Source organism: Lissotriton vulgaris, chromosome 1_2 (assembly GCF_964263255.1).
Source record: "Lissotriton vulgaris chromosome 1_2, aLisVul1.2, whole genome shotgun sequence".
NCBI classification, from domain to species: domain Eukaryota; kingdom Metazoa; phylum Chordata; class Amphibia; order Caudata; family Salamandridae; genus Lissotriton; species Lissotriton vulgaris.
In genome coordinates, this window is record NC_141686.1 from 313054654 (window position 1) to 313075462 (window position 20809).

General features: G+C 47.7%; 1 protein-coding gene across 1 annotated transcript; it reads right to left on the bottom strand.

Moving 5' to 3' along the window:
* Positions 1–14420: 14420 nt before the first annotated feature.
* Positions 14421–20155, bottom strand: LOC147736593 (myosin light polypeptide 6-like). The gene is made up of 3 exons (XM_086953777.1): positions 19932–20155; positions 17569–17664; positions 14421–14980 (listed from the first exon to the last, which is right to left on the bottom strand). Exons 1-3 carry the CDS (start codon positions 20089–20091, stop codon positions 14976–14978), a joined length of 261 nt encoding a protein of 86 aa, XP_086809903.1. The 5' UTR covers positions 20092–20155; the 3' UTR covers positions 14421–14975.
* Between the last annotated feature and the right edge of the window lie 654 nt (positions 20156–20809).

Here is a 20809-nt window from a genome sequence, read left to right on the forward strand (position 1 = left end):
AAATCCCTCACTCTCTTTTTGTTTATACACGGCTCCACAGCAAAGGCATCTTTCTGTTATGTTCTCAGCCGAGTGCCACTTTAATGTTAGATCATTAACAGTGAGCGAGCCGAACCTAAACTGAATGTACAGGGCCCTATCCCGTGGGACCTGGATCACATCTAGGGAAAGCTCTAGACTTCTAGTTTGTTTGAACTTAAGAAATTCATCTGTTAATCTCCCCATATCTGGCTTGCCAAACTCCTGTCTATCCAATCCCAATAATGGCGCTTAAATTCCACCTTGCTCGGGGAAATTTGGGTGTCCCATTATTCTATCCTGTGCGTTCTTTCCGCCTGTCATTCTGTTGGTGGAGACGGGATGGCACCAGCGTGAGGTGGAGGGGACACCGGGAAAATCACCGCCACCACCCAGCTGGCGTCTTGAGGTCCCCAAATTGGCCTGTCGGGTTTCTCCCTGTGTGTCCCATGATCCTTCAGAAATTAATGCATTGTATTCAAGAAGCTTTTCCCCCAAGGTCTGGGGTCCAAAAAATACGGAGTAGGTCAGCTTGGGGTCACCCAGGCTCTGGCTACCTCAGGACCCCCGCTGCCAAAGGAGGGTCTGCCGGGAATACAGGGTCACAAGTTCCAGCCAAGCAGTTTTGCTCATATGTGGTAGATAAAGGCCTTTCTCAAACAGATGTCGTCAGGGCCCAGTATAGCTCCACTTCGACGGCGCCCCGTTAGTCCTTAGGGCGGTTGTAAGCCTGAGCAACCGGGGGCTTGCCGGTAACGCCCCGCCTGGATGGAGAAGGTGTGAGTTGACTCTCCTTTGTCCGGAGGGTGGGGTGGGTGGACGATAGGTACACCGGTGGGAGGATTTCCTCCCAGGTATCACACCGGGCTATGGCCGCTGGTGTCCGCATCTTTGGCTCAACTTCAGGCGCCCTGCAACAAGGGGTTGCGGGGTGTAGGGGGGTCGCCTGTCAGTTAACCCATTCTGTTATTTGTACTCAAATAAACCTGCAACTTTTTCATCCCATCATGCTTGCCTGTGTGTCATTTGGTTTGGGGGAAATTGTGGGCAGAGGCGTACCGATGGAACTACTATGCACAATGTCCCCGAACCGCCGTGCTCCCCTGTAGCGCAACTCAAGGTGTCACCAGAGCAGCATCTCGCCCTTTGGGTCCAGGTTGCAACAGGCCCGCTTTGTCATATGGGGGACTCAACGCAGCCTCTCCATCAGCATGCCTCACGCCTCCCGTCTCATCCCTTGCGGAATCTGGTCGGTCAGGGACAGATTCCACCACACCCGCGACGCTTGACTCTCCTCTGTCGATGGTATAGGGGGCAAGCTCCCCCTCACAGCGGGGAAGCGCACATCACAAGTACCTCCAATAGCTCCGCGGGCAGCGGGCCTTCACAAGGCCAGTCACAGAGAACAGTTCGCCCAGTTAGGCTCAGGCCCCCGGGGAATAGCAGAGGTGGAAACAGAAACAATGTTGCAGCTGCCTCGCCCCTCCACCAGAGGCCCAACCATCAGTATATGTTCTGCTTGTCTCTCTCAGAGCCCAGGTAAGGACCTGAGGTGTTGATGGCCATCTAAGGCTCTCCAGCAGCACTCCGATCCTGAATAGGGTGCAGGCCCAGTGGGGCTCGCACCACATGGAGATAGGAGGGGCCCGCACCACACTGAGATAGGCCACAGCAGCAGGGAGGCCTCTACCGGACCTCCCTCAGGGACTCCCGCCACACACACCAGCGAAACAGGGAGGGAGCCAGGGTCGCCTGGCAGAAATCTACGTTTAGGGGAGCTCAGAAATTCCCGACGCCGGTGTGCCATCCACACTCCTCAGCAGTCACAGCCCCTACGTGTCTCTCGCAGCACGCCGCACCTGAAGCTCATTAGCAAGTTGTGTGTCTCAGTCTGCCAATAGCTCCAGATCTTGGTCTGATGGAGTGGTGTACCACCCGGAGCACCCACTGTTATGCTTCATACAGGTACCCCGATATAGGCTCAGGTAGTAACCAAACCTTTCACCTATATTTCCCCTGCCATTACACTACAAAACGTTTCTTGGTACTAACCTTTTACCTAGTTAAGGTACAGCTTAAATGACGTAGGGTTTTCTCCAAAAACTAGCCTCATTCATTATGCATGAGGATTCTTGGAATCTCAGCATGACTACCATCTCCTGCATAATAACTATGTATAAGGTTCCTTCCTTCATTTATCCTAGTCCGACATGACACAGCAAGGTAGATCCCCTGAGGGTACCACTTTGGGTATATAAACACCACATCTTTGCTGAGGCAGGAGAAGGCAAAAAAAGAAGTTCCATGCTGACACACTGACGCGAGACGTTGCAGACACTCCAGCTCGCAGTGGTCTGACATCCCTCGCGGGGTGCCAATCTCGAGACCAAGACAGGGTCCCACAGTCTCTCACATTAGGTTATGGGGTTGGCTTTATCCTAGGGGAATTCTTGGCTCTACACCTACATACATGCTAGGTACACGTAGATACATCTAGATAGGATTGCATCGTAGGAGCATGCAGTTTATTGTCATGTATTTTTCATACCTGCCAGTATTCATTGTTTTAGCACTATGGTAGGAATCTACCATCCTTTTACTCTATTGGTGCTTAATCCTTTACATCTGTTTCTGTCTTATGGTTGTTTCAACACACCAATTTTACATTAGAATGACGCTGGTTCAATAAATGCTTATTGAAAAACGTCCCCTCCGTTTAGTCTGTGTATTCCTCTGAGACGAAGTGAGCACCAGGGACTGAGTGAAAAGTACTGTACTGTTTCCTCGATTCTGAGGGATGATGGTTGTCATGTTCGATTGTTGCCAGAACTTTTCACTCCATGGTAAGAAGGTTGCATAGGGGCAATGTGAGCAAGCAGGACTACAGACTAACCTATCCTGTAGGGGTATCTGGAATCAGTCTGGATTCCAATCCCATAGTTTACGTTGTCTAAACACTCAGATCCTATAAGGATTTATAGAAACTACACAACACCACAGCCAGCAGGTATTTTAGTGCCGTTTGCTGTCAGGCACCGCCGACCCGCAATCCCCCCGCCGGGACAGGGAAATTGTGGCTGCGGCTCCGCCCGGTATCTCAGTCCACACCGCTGTTTTCACCTCAGGGTTGGCGGAGCCCTCCAGCCATTGCATGCATATCCGCCCCAGTGTTAACATAGCACAGGCACAATTATCACTGAGATGGCGTTCAGAAAAATATGCGGATGTTGGGGGATTACTGTAACAGGTGACAGAGCCACGTCAGTGAGCGGCCATATTCCTCGGCAGTCGGCCACGGCCCCTGTTCCGAGAAGCGCTGCACCCCCATGACACACTGCACCCCCTACGTCACGGGGGTGCAGCAATTCTCAGAACCAAGCTATTCGCTGTCGCTCCCCCATGGCGCTTTGTACCCGCCTACGTCACGGGGGAGGAGCTGTTCAAGTGCTTTAGTGTACTAGAAGAATTGCCGTAATTTCTTGAGACAGCGCTCGTGGGCGCTATTGGTTTTTATGGTTATTTAGGGCGGAGCGGCCCCCACGCGGTGCACTCTGCAGAGCTTTGCCTACATTGACAGTGCGGCCCCTTCGACCAGGTTTAACTCCCCCGATGGCCTGCGGGCAAGGTAGTGTTTTCCTGGTTATTTGAAGCTTTAATTATCAGTGCGGCCCCTCCGGCCAGGTTTGCCTTCCCCCGATGGCCTGCTTGCATGGTGGAGTGCTCCGGGGAAGCGGCGTACTGGTGTTGCGCCTTCTCCCACTGCAGAGTCTGTGGATGGCTCGGTGCACGAGGCTTCATGGCGCAGTCAGACAAAAAGGCAGGCGCGCGTCGCCAGGATTGAAGCTTCAATAGCTCAGTTGGGAGAGCTTTTGACTGCAGAGCTAGAGGACCCTGGTTCAAACCCGGGTTTCGGCATAGTTGCAACTTGTGCTTTTATTTATGTATTTATTTATTTATGCGATTTTATATAGCGCAGACTTTACCCGAAGGTGTCAGAGCGCTTCACAATAGGACCAGTAATGATACCAGAGGGAACCATTGCAAATGAACAAATTACAAAAGCAAACGTTAAGTTACATGATCAAAGGTGACAATAGTGAGCAACCAAAATACATGAGGTAGCAATAAGGTACATTACAGGAGAAAAAAGTGATATGTGTGCAGGTTACAACAGCATACAAAGTACAAGTAGAGGTATAATACTGCAATAAATGGCAGACACTCCAGCACAAGAACAAACGCTACGTAGGCAATGGTGGCACGTGTGCAAGTATCTAAAGCAAACAAAATGTGAGAGGTAGCAAACAGTGTGTTATAAGAGAAAAGTGACATGTGCGAGTTACAAAAGGGTACCATAACAGGTACAAGGATAATACTGGAAAAAATGGTAAACATTCAAACTATCAGAACACACTCAGAAGGAACTTCCATAGTCCTGGACAATAGATTTTTCAATAATGGGAGGACTTCCTTCAGATGATAGCGAGGGTGTGAATTAGATTTGGAGGTGTCTTTGGAGGAGGAGTCAGTCTTAAGTAAAAATCAAAATCAAATTAAGATCAAAATACGGCGGTCTATCCGCAACGCGGGTGGCCTTATTAGACTTTTACAATAAAGGCCTGACGGATCTCTGTTATATGTGTTCATATGTATTTCCACCTGTTATAGAAGGGACCTTGCAGCTTTTCTGTGTTATTTACTGTCCCTTGGTTTCTCCTGCCAGGAATTGTTTTCGCCCATGGGCGGGATACTTGAAATGTTCCTTGACCGGTGGGGTTTTACCAATGTGCGCTTCTAGTTGCAATGCCTGTGCAATTTGCATTATAAGCTTCATGCCTCAACTGCCTAGACGATGTCTTTGTGTCATAACACGAAATGGTTAACACTTCCGGTCACGCAGCCTTAAGACGCTCACGTTGGTGTGGAGATGGCGTGCTCTCATTTTATAGATTGACTCTACATACGTTGGCCCAACTGGACGCTAAATCCAGACGGGGCTGGGAGAGCTTGGCCCCGCCCTGGGGTTCCAGCGTTACTACTACGCCACTGTCGGGTAGTGGTAAGGTATGTATTCAGTGCAGGTAGGTACTACATATTGTCCCAAACTAGTACCTTCACAATGTACTTCCATGGGTACGTCGGGGACTACTTCTTATCATGGCGCAGTATCGCGCTTATCCGCTACAGGCCTTCCCAAGTGGCTGAGTGCGGATTAGAGCCGATTACGAGCCGGGGGGCGTAACCCAATCAGGTTCCACTTATACCAGTTTGGATTACGCCCTTCGCTCGTGTTCCCAAATTGCTCCTAGGCCCCTAATGCCTCAATTTCAGACGGAGCAATTTTTTGACTTACGCCTTACCGGCTGTAACAACAGGAGGGCCCTCGGAGTGCGCACACGCTCCTTATAACTAGACATGGCTCTTACGCCCTTGTGGGCTGCAATGATTTGGACTACAGCTCTGCTGAGGAGCCGGTTATATTATTAATTTCACTTCTGGTGTGCAAAGGGTTGGCTCCCCCTCTTACTCCTCTGTGATTGGTGCCTTGCACTACAATATTACAATCTGACACCCTTACACGGGCGTGATTGGTGCTTGGCACTACAATATTACATTCGGACACCCTTACAAGGCTGGGTGAGTTACAAGGAGGATGAAACGTACATTAAAGGAGCATTCGCCCCAGAATGCACTTGGTGCCAATCGGGATTTTTCCGTCCCAGTGTCGGTCACCAGGGCCCCAGGTATACAGTCCTCAATACGGTGTGGTAAGCCCTATGACCGCCCATCATTATTATTTACGCATATCCTTTGGGCGTTGTTGTTTTGTCTTGTTTCTTATCCTTTTTCTTTTTTCCTATTTCATTTCTCCTACCGCCAAGGTCGGTCTTCTTCCTACCATTGACATCCACTTTTGCCTGATTCTAGACCTTAAATACGATGGATTTATCCAGCACTGTCGTACTAGATAGTTCAGTCTCTATGGGGACTCCGCGGGTTGCAGGGTCCACAATACGGTTTTGGGTACGTCTTTCACCCCTTCTCCTCCAAGAGATGTAAATCCCTTTTCTGGGAAATGGGTGATTTATCCGTGCCACATGGGGGGTCGTTCACCATTAACTTTGTGGCAAGGTATCTGGAGTTTTTGTCTTCCCCTTGACCCCCGGGGATACGTCATAATAACGGTCCTTTACGTTTGCACCTTCTTATCGCCATTTTCGCCTATAACCCCTTGTGCTTCAGGGTTTCTGCTTCCGGTCCCTTTTCGGGAATACACAATATCAGGGCCGGTTCCAGCTGCACTTCCGTTCCCCTATGCCCCTAGGGGTTCATCCAGTATCTCGTTCTCTGGCATTGTCTGAGGGTGCAATACTTCACATACTTCCCCTTGAAGCTCACTCTGGAGCTCTCTGTGCAAGGGTTCCTTCGGGCGCTTTGGTGTGCTGGTATTATTACCTTCGTTCCCATTAGCCTCTTTGGCTCTTTCCAATATATTGTAAACGGAGCTACCGCCAACTTAGGAGGTTCCTGTTCCTCCTACTAAAGGAGGGGTTGACTCCTTTTCCCTTAGACACCCTTCTAAGGCCTTATATTGGCAAGGGGTGTGGCGTTAAGGCGACTGACGCTGGAATCTGGGGATCACGGTTCGATCCTCGGCGCCAGATTAGCCTGGCACCATGTGACTCTGGCAATAGCTTCCTTAATCTTCCTGACAACCCCTACAGCTCGAGACCGTTACAGGTGATCGTTTGCGCTTTGCCAATTTGAATTATTATTACACCTTCACTGTCAGCAGGAACAGATCCTAGCATTTCTGATGTATGAAGACCTCAATGCCGACTTCAACACCCATGGCCAAGGGTTGTGTCCTGATTACCAAAGTTTCTGGCATGTCCGCCGTCAAGTAAGCAATCACCTTTTTTGGGTTCAGGGTTTCCGATAACAACAGAAAATTGTCAGGCACTTAACTGCGTTGCTGGCGCTCCCCTATAACTCCAGGTTCTTCAGTCCCTTGCGATTCATTCAACGTGGGAGGGCCAGGTTAGCTGGTGTATACAGGGGTGGGGAATTCCTATCTCCCGACGCCCGAGACATCTAGATTTCTTAGGAGGGCAAGAGGTTTTAATTAGCATTTTGTCCAAAGGACAAGTAGACAGCTTTATGGTAATACGATACAAAGCTGTTCAGCCCTGTAGGTCAAAGCCAGTAAATAAGTTGCTCTGAGCAGTTTATTGGCAGTGAAAGGGTCAATGCAAAAGCTGAGGCCTGCGCTTCAATTTCCCCAGAGCAGAACAACAAAATGATAAAGCAGAGCTCAAAGTTGGAGCCAGCTCGATAAGCTTGTGTGGCTTCCAGGCCCTCCCAATGTCCTTTTATTTTCTTCAACCATGAGACACACATCAAGCTTCTGCAGCTCCAGTACACTCGCAGCAATGGCATGTAAGAGGCTGCTTTTTCTGCCTCTTGGCCCCTTGCTTTGACTTGAACTGTATGACCCCTGCCTTGTATTCTCTGCTCCACTCCTGGGCCTCATAGGGCTTCAATATCCCTGCTCATCTTCAACTCACTTTGATTTCCCTTCTCATGCACCCCCTCCTTGGCACTTTGCGTTTCCTGTACACCTTATGTTACACCCGGTGCCTGAAACTGCTAACACCACCCTCCGCATTAAAGCTCGTTAGTTTCCCCATGGGCTTTTATGCAGGCCTAAGGCCACCCCCAATTCTGTCCTTGCACTAGGCCTCTCATCTCACTTTGTGCCTGCACCAGGGGCATTGTGAACACACCACTGTAGCAACTACAGCAGCTGTAGAGTTTTTGATGGGCCTCTTCAGTCTTCAGGTCCGCATACAAAAGCCCATAATGGACTTGAAAGGGTGGGTGGGAGAGTGAGTGAAAGGGTGGATGAATAAATGCATGGATGAATAAGTGAAAGGGTGGATGTACCGATGCATGGACGAATAAGTGCAAGAGTGGATGATAGATGCATAAATTAATGAGTGAAATGGTGAATGGATAGATGCATGGATGAAGGCTGGATGGATAGTTGGATGAGTGGAGTGAAAGGGTGGATGGATAGGTGCATGGATGAATGAGTTGATGGATAGATGTATGAATACGTGAAAGGGTGAATGGATAGATGCATGGATGAATACGTGCAAGAGTGGATGATAGATGAATGAGTGGCGTGAAAGGGTAGATGCATGAATGAGTGGGTGGATGTAAGGATGGATGTGTGAAAGAATGGAAGGATAAGTGCAAGGGTGAATGAAGGGATGGGTGAGTGGATGGATAGGTTGAAAGTGGATTGATGAGTGAACGGATACACAGCTTATTGAAAGGGTGGATTAACGGGTGAGAGAGTAGATGAATAGATGGCTGGGTGGGGGTGGAAGGGTGGATGGATGGGTGGACAGTTGAGTGTGAAGGTGGATGGAGGGATTAGTGAAAGGGTGGATGGATATATGAGCGAAACGGAAGATGGACGGGTGAAAGGGTGGGTGGATGGATGAGTGAAAGTATAAATGGAGGAAGTGAAAGGGTAGGTGGTTAGATGAGTGAAAAGGAGGATGGATGGGGTGGATGGATGGATGAGTGAATGGGTGGATGGAGGGATGAGTGAAAGGGTGGATGAATAGGAGTGAAGAGGAGGATGTGTGGGGAGAAAGGATGGATGGTTGAGCAAAAGGATGGATAAGTGAAAGGAAGGCGGGATGGATCAGTTGGTTCGATAGGTTTGAACAGGGGCTTTGTGAACGCTCAACTTTAGCAGCTACAGTAGAGGTGGTGCTCTTGATGGGCCTCTTCTGTCTGCAGCTCGGCATACAAAGATTCGTAAATAATGTGAAAGGATGAATGGATGTGTGGGTGAAAGGATGAGTGAGTGGAAGTGTGGCTGGATGGAAGAATGAATGAGTGATGGGGATGGTGGATGGGCAAAGGATGTTATAATGAATGAAAGGGTGAAGGAGTGGATGGGTTACAGGGTGTAAGGATTAGAGAGCGAAAGGATGGATGAGTGTAAAGGATAAATGGATGGATGAGCGGAAGGATGGATTGATGGATGGATGAATGGGTCAAAGGGTGGGTGGAAGGATGAGTGAAAGGGAGGGTGCATAGATGAGCGAAAGGATGGATGGTTGAAATGGATAGATTTGGAGATGGATGGGTAGATTTGGAAATGGATGAGCGGATGGACTGACGGACGAACAGATTGGTGAAAAGCTAAAGGATAAAAGAATGAATGGGTGCAAATATAAAGGTGAAATACTAGATATCAGTGGGCGAAAGAATGAATGGATAGATGCTTAGATGGAAGAGACAAGAGAGCTATTCTGGCGCGGATTCCAATGACTTTTTTCGCTTGCTTGGTGTCATAAGAACTTTGGATCAACGTGGGGGATATTTTAATTTTCTGGTTACTCACTTGGCCTACACTTTGCTCCTTTCTCTACCTTGGGATCATCAGGTAGGCGTGGTGCTGTATGCCAGCGCATTCTTTCTAGACCGCTAGTATTTGGTCTCATAAAGGCCACATTGCCATAGAAATTCCTGGCACTAACAAAACTACTTTGTAAAGGAGCAGAATGCTGTGACACACAATGAAGCCAGCTCACAGATAGGAAGAGATAGCATTTTAATAAAAACATACGGTCTGGGTTAACTCAGATTTAATTAGGGGCTCAAATGTTAGTCACAAAAGTGCATCCATGATATATGTCCTTGTATTAATGCAGATTTACGTTTTTCATGAATTCCCTTAAGTAGGCCAGGAAACCATAGTCGTAGAAAATATTTGTGAATTGCATCTTAGCATGAGCAAATATGAATATGCCCCAGCGGAAATCTGAGTGTTTACAAGTTGATTTTTTCTCCACTCACACTTTTCCCAGCCCTGAAAGAAACTTTACTTCTGCCATTGTCAGGGGTAAATTGCCAACCTTTCTCATTATGGGAAAAAGATTAGAGAAGAGCTGGTGAAAAACTGCAAAATTCAAATCCTTCTATAGTATTAGCCCGACATAACCAGAGAGGCTATTATGAGAGCTCTTCTATAAAGAGATTGCAGCCATTATTTGACAGCGCACTACATGGCACCAAAGGGACAAGTGGATTTTGGTACAGTACATGTAGGTTTATGAAGCTACTTGTCCCATGGACAAGTACATACATCATTAAATTCCACACCCCTGTGTATATATGACACGGGACTCTGCTGTGGGGTTCATTTTCCCCACATAGCGGGCGCTCTTATACCAAATGTGTGCATATTGATTATTCGCTCGGTTTTTCCAATGGACCGGGTTTTAGACTATTATTTTCCAACAGAGGGTGAATGGATAGGCTTGAGCCAATTTTCTCGTTAGGTATTCCGTTCACTCCCTCCCAAATCAGAATATTCCTCAGGGGAAGGGTTTCCCTTATTGATAATGGCCTATTCATACATACTATCCGGTGATGATAGGCCTAATCTACTTTGCCAGTGTGCGTTGTGTACGGTTTGGCTGGCGTGGATGGGGAGCAGGTAGTTTTTATGCTCCCCGTGGTTTTCTGTACCCCCTAAGTCAAAAGGGAGTTTATACATGCCTGTTCAAGTTGGTTGTTGTGCGTTGGCTAGGGTTCGGCTGGCGTTGATGGGGAGCAGGTAGTATTTTTGCTCCCCGTTGCTTTGTGTACCCCCTAACTCAAAAGGGAGCTTATACAGGCCTAATCTACTTTGCCAGTGTGTGTTGTCTAGGGTTTGGCTGGCGTAGTATTTCTGCTCACTGTTGTTTCCTGTACCCCCTAACTCAAAAGGGAGCTAATACAGGCCTGTTCTAGTTTGCCAGTGTGCGTTGACTAGGGTTTTGCTGGCGTTGATAGGTAGCAGGTAGTATTTCTGCTCCCCGTTGTTTTGTGTACTCCCTAAGTCAAAAGGGAACTTATACAGGCCTGTTCTAGTTTGCCAGTGTGCGTTGACTAGGGTTTTGCTGGCGTTGATGGGTAGCAGGTAGTATTTCTGCTCCCCCTTGTTTGGTGTACTCCCTAAGTCAAAAGGGAACTCATACAGGCCTAATCTTGGTTGACAGTGTGTGTTGACTTGGGTGATGGTGTTTGTATACCCCCTTTGCAGCTCCTTAATCATTCTAACATATAATTTCTGCACTATCTTTTCAGTTTTGGACAAAAGAGTGTTACCCCAGTGTCTTGTCATCAGGTACGATATCTTTTTCACCTTTTTTGGGCTTGCAAGCGAAGCGAACGAAAAGCACTTTTACTAGGGTTTCAAAAATGGACCTTGAAATTCCACATAGCTCGTGCATGTGCATTTCAAGGTCCATTTTGATTGGGCTTTGCATGCTTGCTGTTTTATAACAAAACAAGCAATAGGCCATAGGCGGTCGCTTAACTCCGCCTATGGCCTATTGGTGTTTGTTATGCGCACCAAAGCCCATGTGTCTCTAATTATGGCAGCCAGACACGGCCGCCCTAATTGAAGACATATGCTCGCAGTGGCGCGCGTGGCGCCACTCAGGAGCTTCTTTTTTTTGTTTGGGATCCATTTCACTTTCGAAGCAACTAAAAGCTGGATGGTGCCTGGTTGCCCAGGGTGGTCACTCCTTGGCCACAAGGGAGATTCTTTAGTCTTCAGCTCAGGTGAATGTCGAAGGGTCCAGAGTTTCGTCTCGAGTCGATTCCAGGATTAATCTAAAGTCTCCTGGGTCAGCTCCTACCTCTATACAACTAAAGGGGGCTGGTTCGCTAACTAGGTCCCTCCTATGGGTGGAACCAGGAAGGGCGGTGGTTACACCCCCTTTCCTTTGTCCAGTTTGGCGCCAGAGCTGGGGCTATGCATGGAGCACCTAGTGTGCTCCAGGCAGTGTCTGTTTCTTGTCAACCCTCCATGTCCCAATACAGAAAGTCCTGTCTGGGGTGGTGCTCCCACCTCTCCAGGCAGGAAACCAATGGTCCAGGCCTCCCTTGCTGGAAGGAATCCCAGCAGCAGGAGGCCAGACTTGTGTCTGTGGCAGCAGCATCCATTTTGTGATGCTGGGGCTCTGGTTAACTTTAACCGGGTAAGTACGTTCAACATGTCTTCTCCCTCTAGAAGGGTGGAATGCTACCCCCGTCGCCAGAATTGGCGAGGGGGTAGCATTCCATAGTGTATGACACCTTACACAACATGTTTCGATAAAGCCAAACCAAAGTTAGCATTAACCGCGAGGATTATAATGCACTTAAGAGTATATGGTAAGGCGATATCATAGAACAGCTATAAGGACATGGTTCCGAAAGCTGCAGACAGGCTCAGCTCATGCTAGAGCACCATCTCACATATAACCAAGCACTCTGCCTCCAGGATTGTTAAGGCCTGCCATAGGAGTGACTTATACGTTACTATGAGTCTATATATAAGTAGGTATAGGGATACTACACCTAGGCAAGGGGTGATTACACGACCTTGCCCCAGCTGAGTGATCAGCCAGTTGTGTCTATTTAAGTGGCCAACCAGGGGTGGCATAATACATGCTGCAGCCCCTGGTAGGCCTTAGTTACACCTATGCCCTGAGTACCTAGGGTACACTTATTACAGGGGCTGACAAGGTGAACCAATTCGCAATTGTGGTTGTACCTAGGGTACATGTTGAATTTAGAGAGAGTGCATCTGTGCTGGGGGTCTGATTAGCAGGCCCACAGCCATATCTAAGTCGAAAACCAGTAAAGCAAAAGCAAAAAGGGGGTGACCATAGGAAGCAGACCCTACTCTCCTACAGTTCATAATTAATATAGCACTGTATACCCCTGGCGGGGATGTAAGGCACTATGTTCCTCGCTCACTCTTTTTCTACCCATCGTTTCCTCTTTCTCTCTTTCTGCCGCTATCTCTTTATTCCCTCACTCTTCTTCTTTCTCTCACTGATTCGCACTCACCCCCTCACTTTGCTTCTCTCTGCCTCTCCCTATCGCTTATCTCTCTTGCTCTACTCCACTTTTCAGTTTCTCTGTCTTTGCTTATCTGGCTGTCTCTCTGCCTTCTCTCGTGTTCTTGTTCTTTCTCTGCCCCTATCCCTCTACCTCGGACAGTTATTGGTCACTTGACTTGATTTGTTCTGTATTGCAGAATTAATGTAGCACTTTATACCACTAGCGATGATGTAAGGTGCCCGCCAACACGGTCTAGGGAGGTTCTTTCGGTGTGCATGGCTGAAAGAATGTGGGATGTAATCTGGCTTTTATGGGAAGTACTGAGCGTGATTTGTGTGAGAATCAGAGACATTGTAAAATAATTGTGCGGCAAATATGTACCTGCCCTTAAATCTGAAATTCTGGAGAAAGATGTGAGTACAGATAGGGTCGTGCATGCAACTGCACAGGGACGTACCTTCGGGAGGCGGGGTGTTTGTGGTGCTACAGCCCCCTAATAAATGCATTTTCTGGTAAATAGTTGGGTACAGATGCTTTAAGTCGGGTATGGTGAGGTGTCGGTCGGATTTCACCAGGAATGTTAGCATACATGCAGACAAAAAATACACTGTCTCCCTCTCTGTTTTAAAAGTCTTCATAAATGTTGGTTATTTTACAAAATATTGTGTTTTCTCTCACTTAGTACCGCTACCCATCCTCATTTGTCTCCCTTTCCACTGCCACTTTAGCCCCTCTCATGCACCCTGCTTGTTGTATAATGTATTATAACATTAAATGCCAGTGCAATTGTTGGGAAATCTGAAGCTCACACCCCCAATCTTACTGACCAAACTACACCTCTGTGACTGCAAACCCGTGCCCCCTGTGCTTTAGCAGCATGCTGTCTCACAGCTTCAAGGAACTATAAACAGCCAGGTTTGAAGGCTTTCAAAATTTGAGGTGGTTGTCAATTCTTCTTGCAAGAATGGAGTTTCAGAGGTGCCGCCCTGGACTGAGGAGCTTGCAGCAGTGCAGGACTTCCTGAAGGAAGTCATCCTGTGTGAAGTTTATACATTTGTGGGGAGGGGGGGGGGGGGGGGGGGGCGCACGCGAACTAGACCTGAAGGCATCAGAGTGCTTTACATGAGCACCAGTTGCTCATGAGCACCATGAGTGCTTACATGAGCACCATGTAAAGCACTCTGATGCCTTCAGGTCTAGTTCGCGCACGCCCCCTATCCTCCCCCCACAAATGTATAAACTTCACACAGGATGACGTCACCCAGAATACCCTCGGCCCCCTCTCCAATCTCACACCTCAGCAAAGAGCCTTTGATCAGCATTAAACAGGCGAGTGCTCCCCCCTGGGGTGCTACCTCCGGGCATAAAACACATTATACACCACCTTGAGTGTACCCGTTCTTTGAGGTAGACAGTACCATATAGGAGAGGTGCAAAGTAAGTGTATAATCTTGTTGTAAACCTTTATTACTGCAGGACATAATCAGGGTTTCTTTGCTACAACAGCTTGAATTATATACAACACTACATTGGGCGCTAAAAACTGGAAAAAAATCACATTGGAATGTTTAGAACCCCAACTGCTCAAAATTACTCAAAACGTAACCATGAACAAATCAATTTACACTGGAAGAATACTGAAGCATTTGCTGTGCTTAATACAAGCTTTAGTTTACTAAAAAACAAAACTTAAAACCGGTCTGCCCATAGGCAATTAAAACAGAAGTGGAATGCGTGCAGGGTGAACGAGCTGCTCAACTTTGCGGAAAATTGTTCTTTAAGTCACCAATGCAGTGTGCTAAAGTGTTTGGTCTTTCAGGGCAGTTTCTCAACTAGTTTTCATCAGTGGTGGTTAAGTCCCCAGAGTAATCAATTGGGTCAGCAGCATCATCCGCATCTGCACTTTCTGCCTCCACATTATCTGCTCCTCATTTTCATCGTTTTCACCATCAATGTCCTCCTTTTCGTTTTGCTCATTGTCTTCATCATTCGCATCAGTTGTTTCCTCAACTACCGATTCTCCCGTTTGTTCAACGATTTCAAAGGGATACTCACCCTAAAAGTAAACACAAGTTTTAAACCATCTTTAGCAAAATTCTCCAGAACAAATGCACACTAACTATTACAAAAGTAACAGCAAAAGTCTTGTGTACAGTGCAAGTAAAGAACTCAGATTTCAGATCACAAAAAAGCAGAAAGAATATATTATTAGAAAAGGCATCTTACAACGGGGAGAACATATGCAGGACTTCTAAATTTTAGAGTATGTCCAGACAGACCATAGGACGGAAAAATCCATGCCAGGTCTATGAATGCCCATGAGCTCCGAGGAGTCCTTGTACTGGAATATTGAGTGTGGGCATCACATTTCCAAAAATTCATTTCCTGCGAAACTATAATTTTTTGGGTGAAACTCAGTATGGAAGAAGTGTTATTTGCAAAGCTGAGGAAGGAGTAAACAGATCTGAACATTCAATATGCAGTGTGAGCCCTGGTGGCAGGAAGGGTGCAAGTGCTTCCACAGCATTACAGGCTGCAAGCTAATTGTTGATGGTAATTAACTTATCCGTTTGCAGCATGTGTACCTGTTTGATTTAACTAATGATTTTATTTAATGTGTATAGCGCTTGAATCACCCCCAGGAGGAGTATCTCAGCGCTTGGAAGCACAGCATAGGTCATGGGTACTCACAAACGTTCTCTCAGGGGCCAAATTTACACTGTGGTTTGTGTCTGAGGGCCGCACCAGTGGGGGCGGGGTCAGTGGGGGAGGTGGCAGGGCTAGAGCAACAAAAAAAAACAACTGACCATGAGGTTGATCACTGGTCCCTGCAGCGGACACCTTCGTCCACTGAGCCACCAGACCCGGGATACACACATCTCTTGCTCTCTCTTTGTCTCACTCCCTCACACTCCCTCCCTCTCCCATACTCTGTTCCCCTCCCCCTGTCTCCCTTTCCCTCTCTCACTCCCTCCCTCCCTTTCCCTCTCACTCCCTCACTCTGACTCCCTTTCCCTCTCTCACTCCCTCTGTCTCCTTTCCCTCTCTCACTCCCTCACTCACTCCCTTTCCCTCCCTTCCTTTCCCTCCCTTCCAATTCCCTCCCTCCCAATTCCCTCCCTCCCTTTCCCTCTCACTGTCTCCCTTTCCCCCTGTCACTCCCTCACTCGGTCACTCCTTTTCCCTCCTTTCCCTCCCTCCCTTTCCCTCTCACTCCCTCCCTGTCTCCCTTTCCGACTCTCACTCCCTCACTCTGTCAAGGCAGTTTTCAGGAATTTAAGATGGTCCAGACACTGTCTTAGGGCCAGCTGTAGTTGATTCCAGATGAAGGGGGCGAGAAGGACTTGCCTCCGGGTCTAGCCTTTTTTATGTTGGGGCTTTTGAGGAGCGATTGGGAGCTGGCGCGCAGAGTCCGAACCGGGTAATAGCGCAGAAGTTTCTCTACTACATCGGGAGGGCCATTGCCCCAGATAGCTTTGTGTGTGAGACAGCAGATCTTGAATTTCACGTGCTGTCGTATGGGCAGCCAGTGTAGCTGATGAAGGAGGGGAGAGGAAGCTGATCTGGGGAGGGGGCATTCAGAACCGTGCAGGCGGCTGTGTTCGGTATCTTTTGCAATCGGTTTAAGGAGGACTCATTTGCTGCGATCAATAGGGCGTTGCAATAGTCCAGCTTGCTTGGTATCAGGACCTGTGTTAGGGTTTTCCTTGTTGTGTCTGGGAGATAAGTAAAAGCTTTCCTTAGTAAGCCAAGGGTGTGGAAGCAGGATCCGACTGTGTGAGTAACGTGTTTCTTCATGTTTAGGGACTGTTAAAGGTGAACACAGAGGTTTTTGACTGGTTGCCGGGGTCGGGGTTTGCCTAGTTCTGGGGGCCACCAGGAAGGTGACCAGAGGAGGGGGCATCTCCAAAACGCAGAACCTCAGTTTTTGCAGCGTTCAGCTGGAGGAAATTGCTTTCCATCCAGTGAGATTTCCAGCATTCCTAAAGAGAAGGTAGATTGGGCAGATTGAGAAGTTTTATTGAAAGAGAAGGTAAGCTGTTGATGCTTTTATGCCTGTGGCTGAAGGGTTACCCATGTGTGGTGTGAAATTCGCTTTTAAGTAGAACTGCAGAATGGCCATATTTCTGGTTGCATACAAGACTGCAACAGAAATATACTTACTAGAAATACCAATAAAGAATTTGCTGGGTTACATTTATATTTAAAGCAGACATCTCCAACGAATAGCTCTGAATCTACTGGCAGCTCACCAATACCCTGGAAGATTGGGGGTTTGATAGTGTGAAAACACGAGTCAGGATAAAGGTATCCTGAACCTATAGGACACATGGAAGGACCTCCTCATGGGCAATTGCTTTTTTTTAAAAAACCTATTAAAATTTTAAGTGCTGACTTTTCTATGGTTGTGTGGGTAAAAATGAAACTAACATCCCTGGAACCTTTGGCTTTTTCAGTGGGTTGTAAAACTTTAATTGTGACAGACATCTGAGTAGTCAGAACAATAATTCTGGAAGGCATGGTCACTCACCATTGTGGTAGCTCTCACAGAAAAAGTTGGACTGCCGATTTAACTGGCCAAGCAATTATTCAACTTGAGGCAATAGGTTCAAAGTCTTCAGATATGGCTCCTAAAAATCTTACCTTTGCATACTGTTCGTACCGGGACTTGACTGTTGGGTTGTTTAGGATACTTGTAGCAGTGAGTACGCTCTCCCTTTTTATTTGTTCCTTGTAAGCCTGGAATTTTTTTTAGATAAATAAACGGTAATTTATACACATACTGCTAGTTCAACTACAATAACTTGGTTGGAACCTAGAAGAGAAGGCCTTCAATGTGGACAGAAACCCTTTAGAAACTACTCTGCCACCAGGGTGTGCCAGATAAGCGTTTAAAAAACACCAGGGACTCTTATTAGGGAATACACCCGCAATCTCGCTCCCTCCACAAGCAAGCAATCAAACCCCACCAAGCAGGCCGTGACCTGAAACCCTCAATGGAAAAGAGCACTGCCAAGAGACAAGGTGAGCAGGACTCCAAGGCAGACTGCAAGGCAACGGGTTACACCGAGTCTGATTGAATGGTTGGAAAAACCTCCGGTAGATTTTCTGAACACAAATAAAAAAACATTGTCATTTACAATGCAAATAGATCAAAGTCTCTCAAATGCGAGACCTTTGACGCACTCGTGCTTTAGCTGTAAACATCGTAAGATAAAGCTGAGGAGGTGCAATTGCTCCAAAAGCAGATATAGAAAACAAGCATTTGCAATAGGTCTCGCAGCATTTAAGTTTGAGTTACTGGCATTGTAAATGACAATGCTTTGCATTAATTTTTTTTTGGTGTCTGTGTGTGCATGGCAGTGGTGGTGTGTGTGTGCATGGCAGTGGTGGTGTGTGTGTGCATGGTAGTGGTGGTGCAGAGATGCAAATCAAAGTATCATGAAACAGCAGCCTCTGATTTTAATGGAATGTCGGCAGATAACAGAACCTAGCCAGAGATGAACTGCTAGCAGTGTTTGGTCCACCAGCCATGTTTAGAGGCAATGTATTCAGGTTTACTCAAGAGAAGTGCCTTGTAGCTCACACAACACACTTCGAGGTGGATTATGAAATGGAGAGGGAACTCATGTAATTATTTCAAAGAAGGGAAACAAGCTCACATTGTCTGTTGTTGGCGATTAGAAAAGCGACCGTGTAAGAGAAACTTTGACAGGTGTTAATGAGAACTGTGTGAGAGTAGTGTGGGGCCTCATTGGGCAAATGATAAGACAAGTACCTGGAACGTGAACCACAAATGTTTAAGATGAAGGGCAAGCTTGATAATGTGCTTTAATGTAAGCTGGGACTCCGATGTCTGTGCTCTTTTCTGGACATGCCCTTTGAAGGACACAGATTGGTCAATGAGAGAGCCCAAGGATTTGGAAATAAATGAAATAGGGAGAAGAGGCCATCCAATTTCAAAGACATGCCCTTCACATTGACAAAGCCTTTATTTTGAGATACCCATAATTAATATTATAACCACCACACTGCCCAATTATTTCAACTATCAAACCAATGCCAAGGTGTTGGCGATGTGAAGGTCTGTAATTGTTAATGATGTGATGGAATGCACTGACATTCATATAGAGCCGCTCTCACACAGACAGAGAGCCACACACACACACAGACAGAGCGCCACACACACACACACACACACAGACAGAGCGCCACACACACACACACACACACACAGACAGAGCGCCACACACACACACACACACACACACACAGACAGAGCGCCACACACACACACACACAGAGCGCCCCACACACACACACACACACACAGAGCGCCACACACACACACAGACAGAGCCACACACAGACAGAGCCACACACAGACATCTTCTCACCCACACAGAGCCACACAGACAGAGCCACACAGACAGAGCCACACAGACAGACACATCTTCTCACCTGCACAAAGGAAAGGACAAAAATGCACACAGGCTTCGATCAAACACCTTCCAGATTAACTGCCCAGAATACAGCAGCACGCACAGCTTCAGACTCAGCACTTACCCACCAAATACACTTCCGCCACAGAAGCAGCACTGGCTGGTGAGTCTAGCCAGCCACCAGGGTAAAACCAGACAGAGCAGATGTTCTGAAGTGGCCGCTACCCACAAGACAAGGACGCCACCAATTTCCAGGACATGGCTCACCAAGACTAACTATTAGTCAGTCAAAGCTCTAGCCTGTAGAAGGGGCAATCCAAAAACCACTTGTAACCCAACCGTGTCCCCATCCTCCCTCGCCCCAAAAGAATGTACAGTTAAATGAGATAGATAGGACACTTTGTAAGGCTGAAACAGGGCACATTAACTGTAATATCCAGACGCGGGTAGAAATCTAAGCTCGGAATCAGAAAGGGGGGCCCTGAACACGCAGGGGGGCTGGGGAGTTCAGCAGTCACTTATACTCTGCCTTGAAAATAGTACTGTGCCAGAATGGCCTCTTACCCAGAGTGACTAGTACATGTCGCAGCTCAGCGCCCATCACAGAGCCATTGGCTTCTTTGTCGAAGACCCTCAGCCCCTCCACAAAGTCATCGTAGGTACCCATGTCCTTGTTCTTTGCAATTGTCTGCAGCATGGGCAAGAACTTGTCGAAGCCAATCATCTTGGTGTTAAGCTCTCGGAAGGAGAGAAGAGTTCAGAGGAGCAGTCACCGGCTGCAGCAGCGTGCCAGGCTGGAGAGTACACATTAACAGTGACAAACTTTAAACAATGTGATCGTCCAAGTTCCCCAAAACCCCCCTACCACCTCCAGTCAGGTTTTTGTCCCATCCCAGACTGCCAATGAATATTACTGATATGGTCCATCTATCAACTGTGAACGAGGCATCGATCTCTAATTCTGTCTCATCTTCCTGCTTCCACACCCTCCGCCTCCTTCGTAATACCTTCAAATGGATCCCCCTCGAACACCGAAAGACAGTCACTCATGCCCTGGTCACCAGCACACTCGACTACGGCAACGCACTCTACGCCGGAATAAACAAAAACCTCATCCGCAAGCTACAGAACATCCAGAACGCCGCCGCAAGACTGGTCCTCAACCTGCCAAAACACTGCCACATCTCCCAGCACCTGCGCACACTCCACTGGCTCCCCGTCAAGGCGAGAATCACCTTTAAGATGCTCACCCACGCACACAAGGCCCTCCACGGCACCGGACCAGCATACCTGAACAGCCGACTCAAATTTCACGCACCCCAAAGGACCCTACGATCAGCCCAGCTTTCCTACGCCGTGGTCCCCCGCACCAGAAAGACCAGATCGGGAGGCCGCTCCTTCTCCTTCCTCGCGGCCAAAGCATGGAATGCCCTTCACCTCCA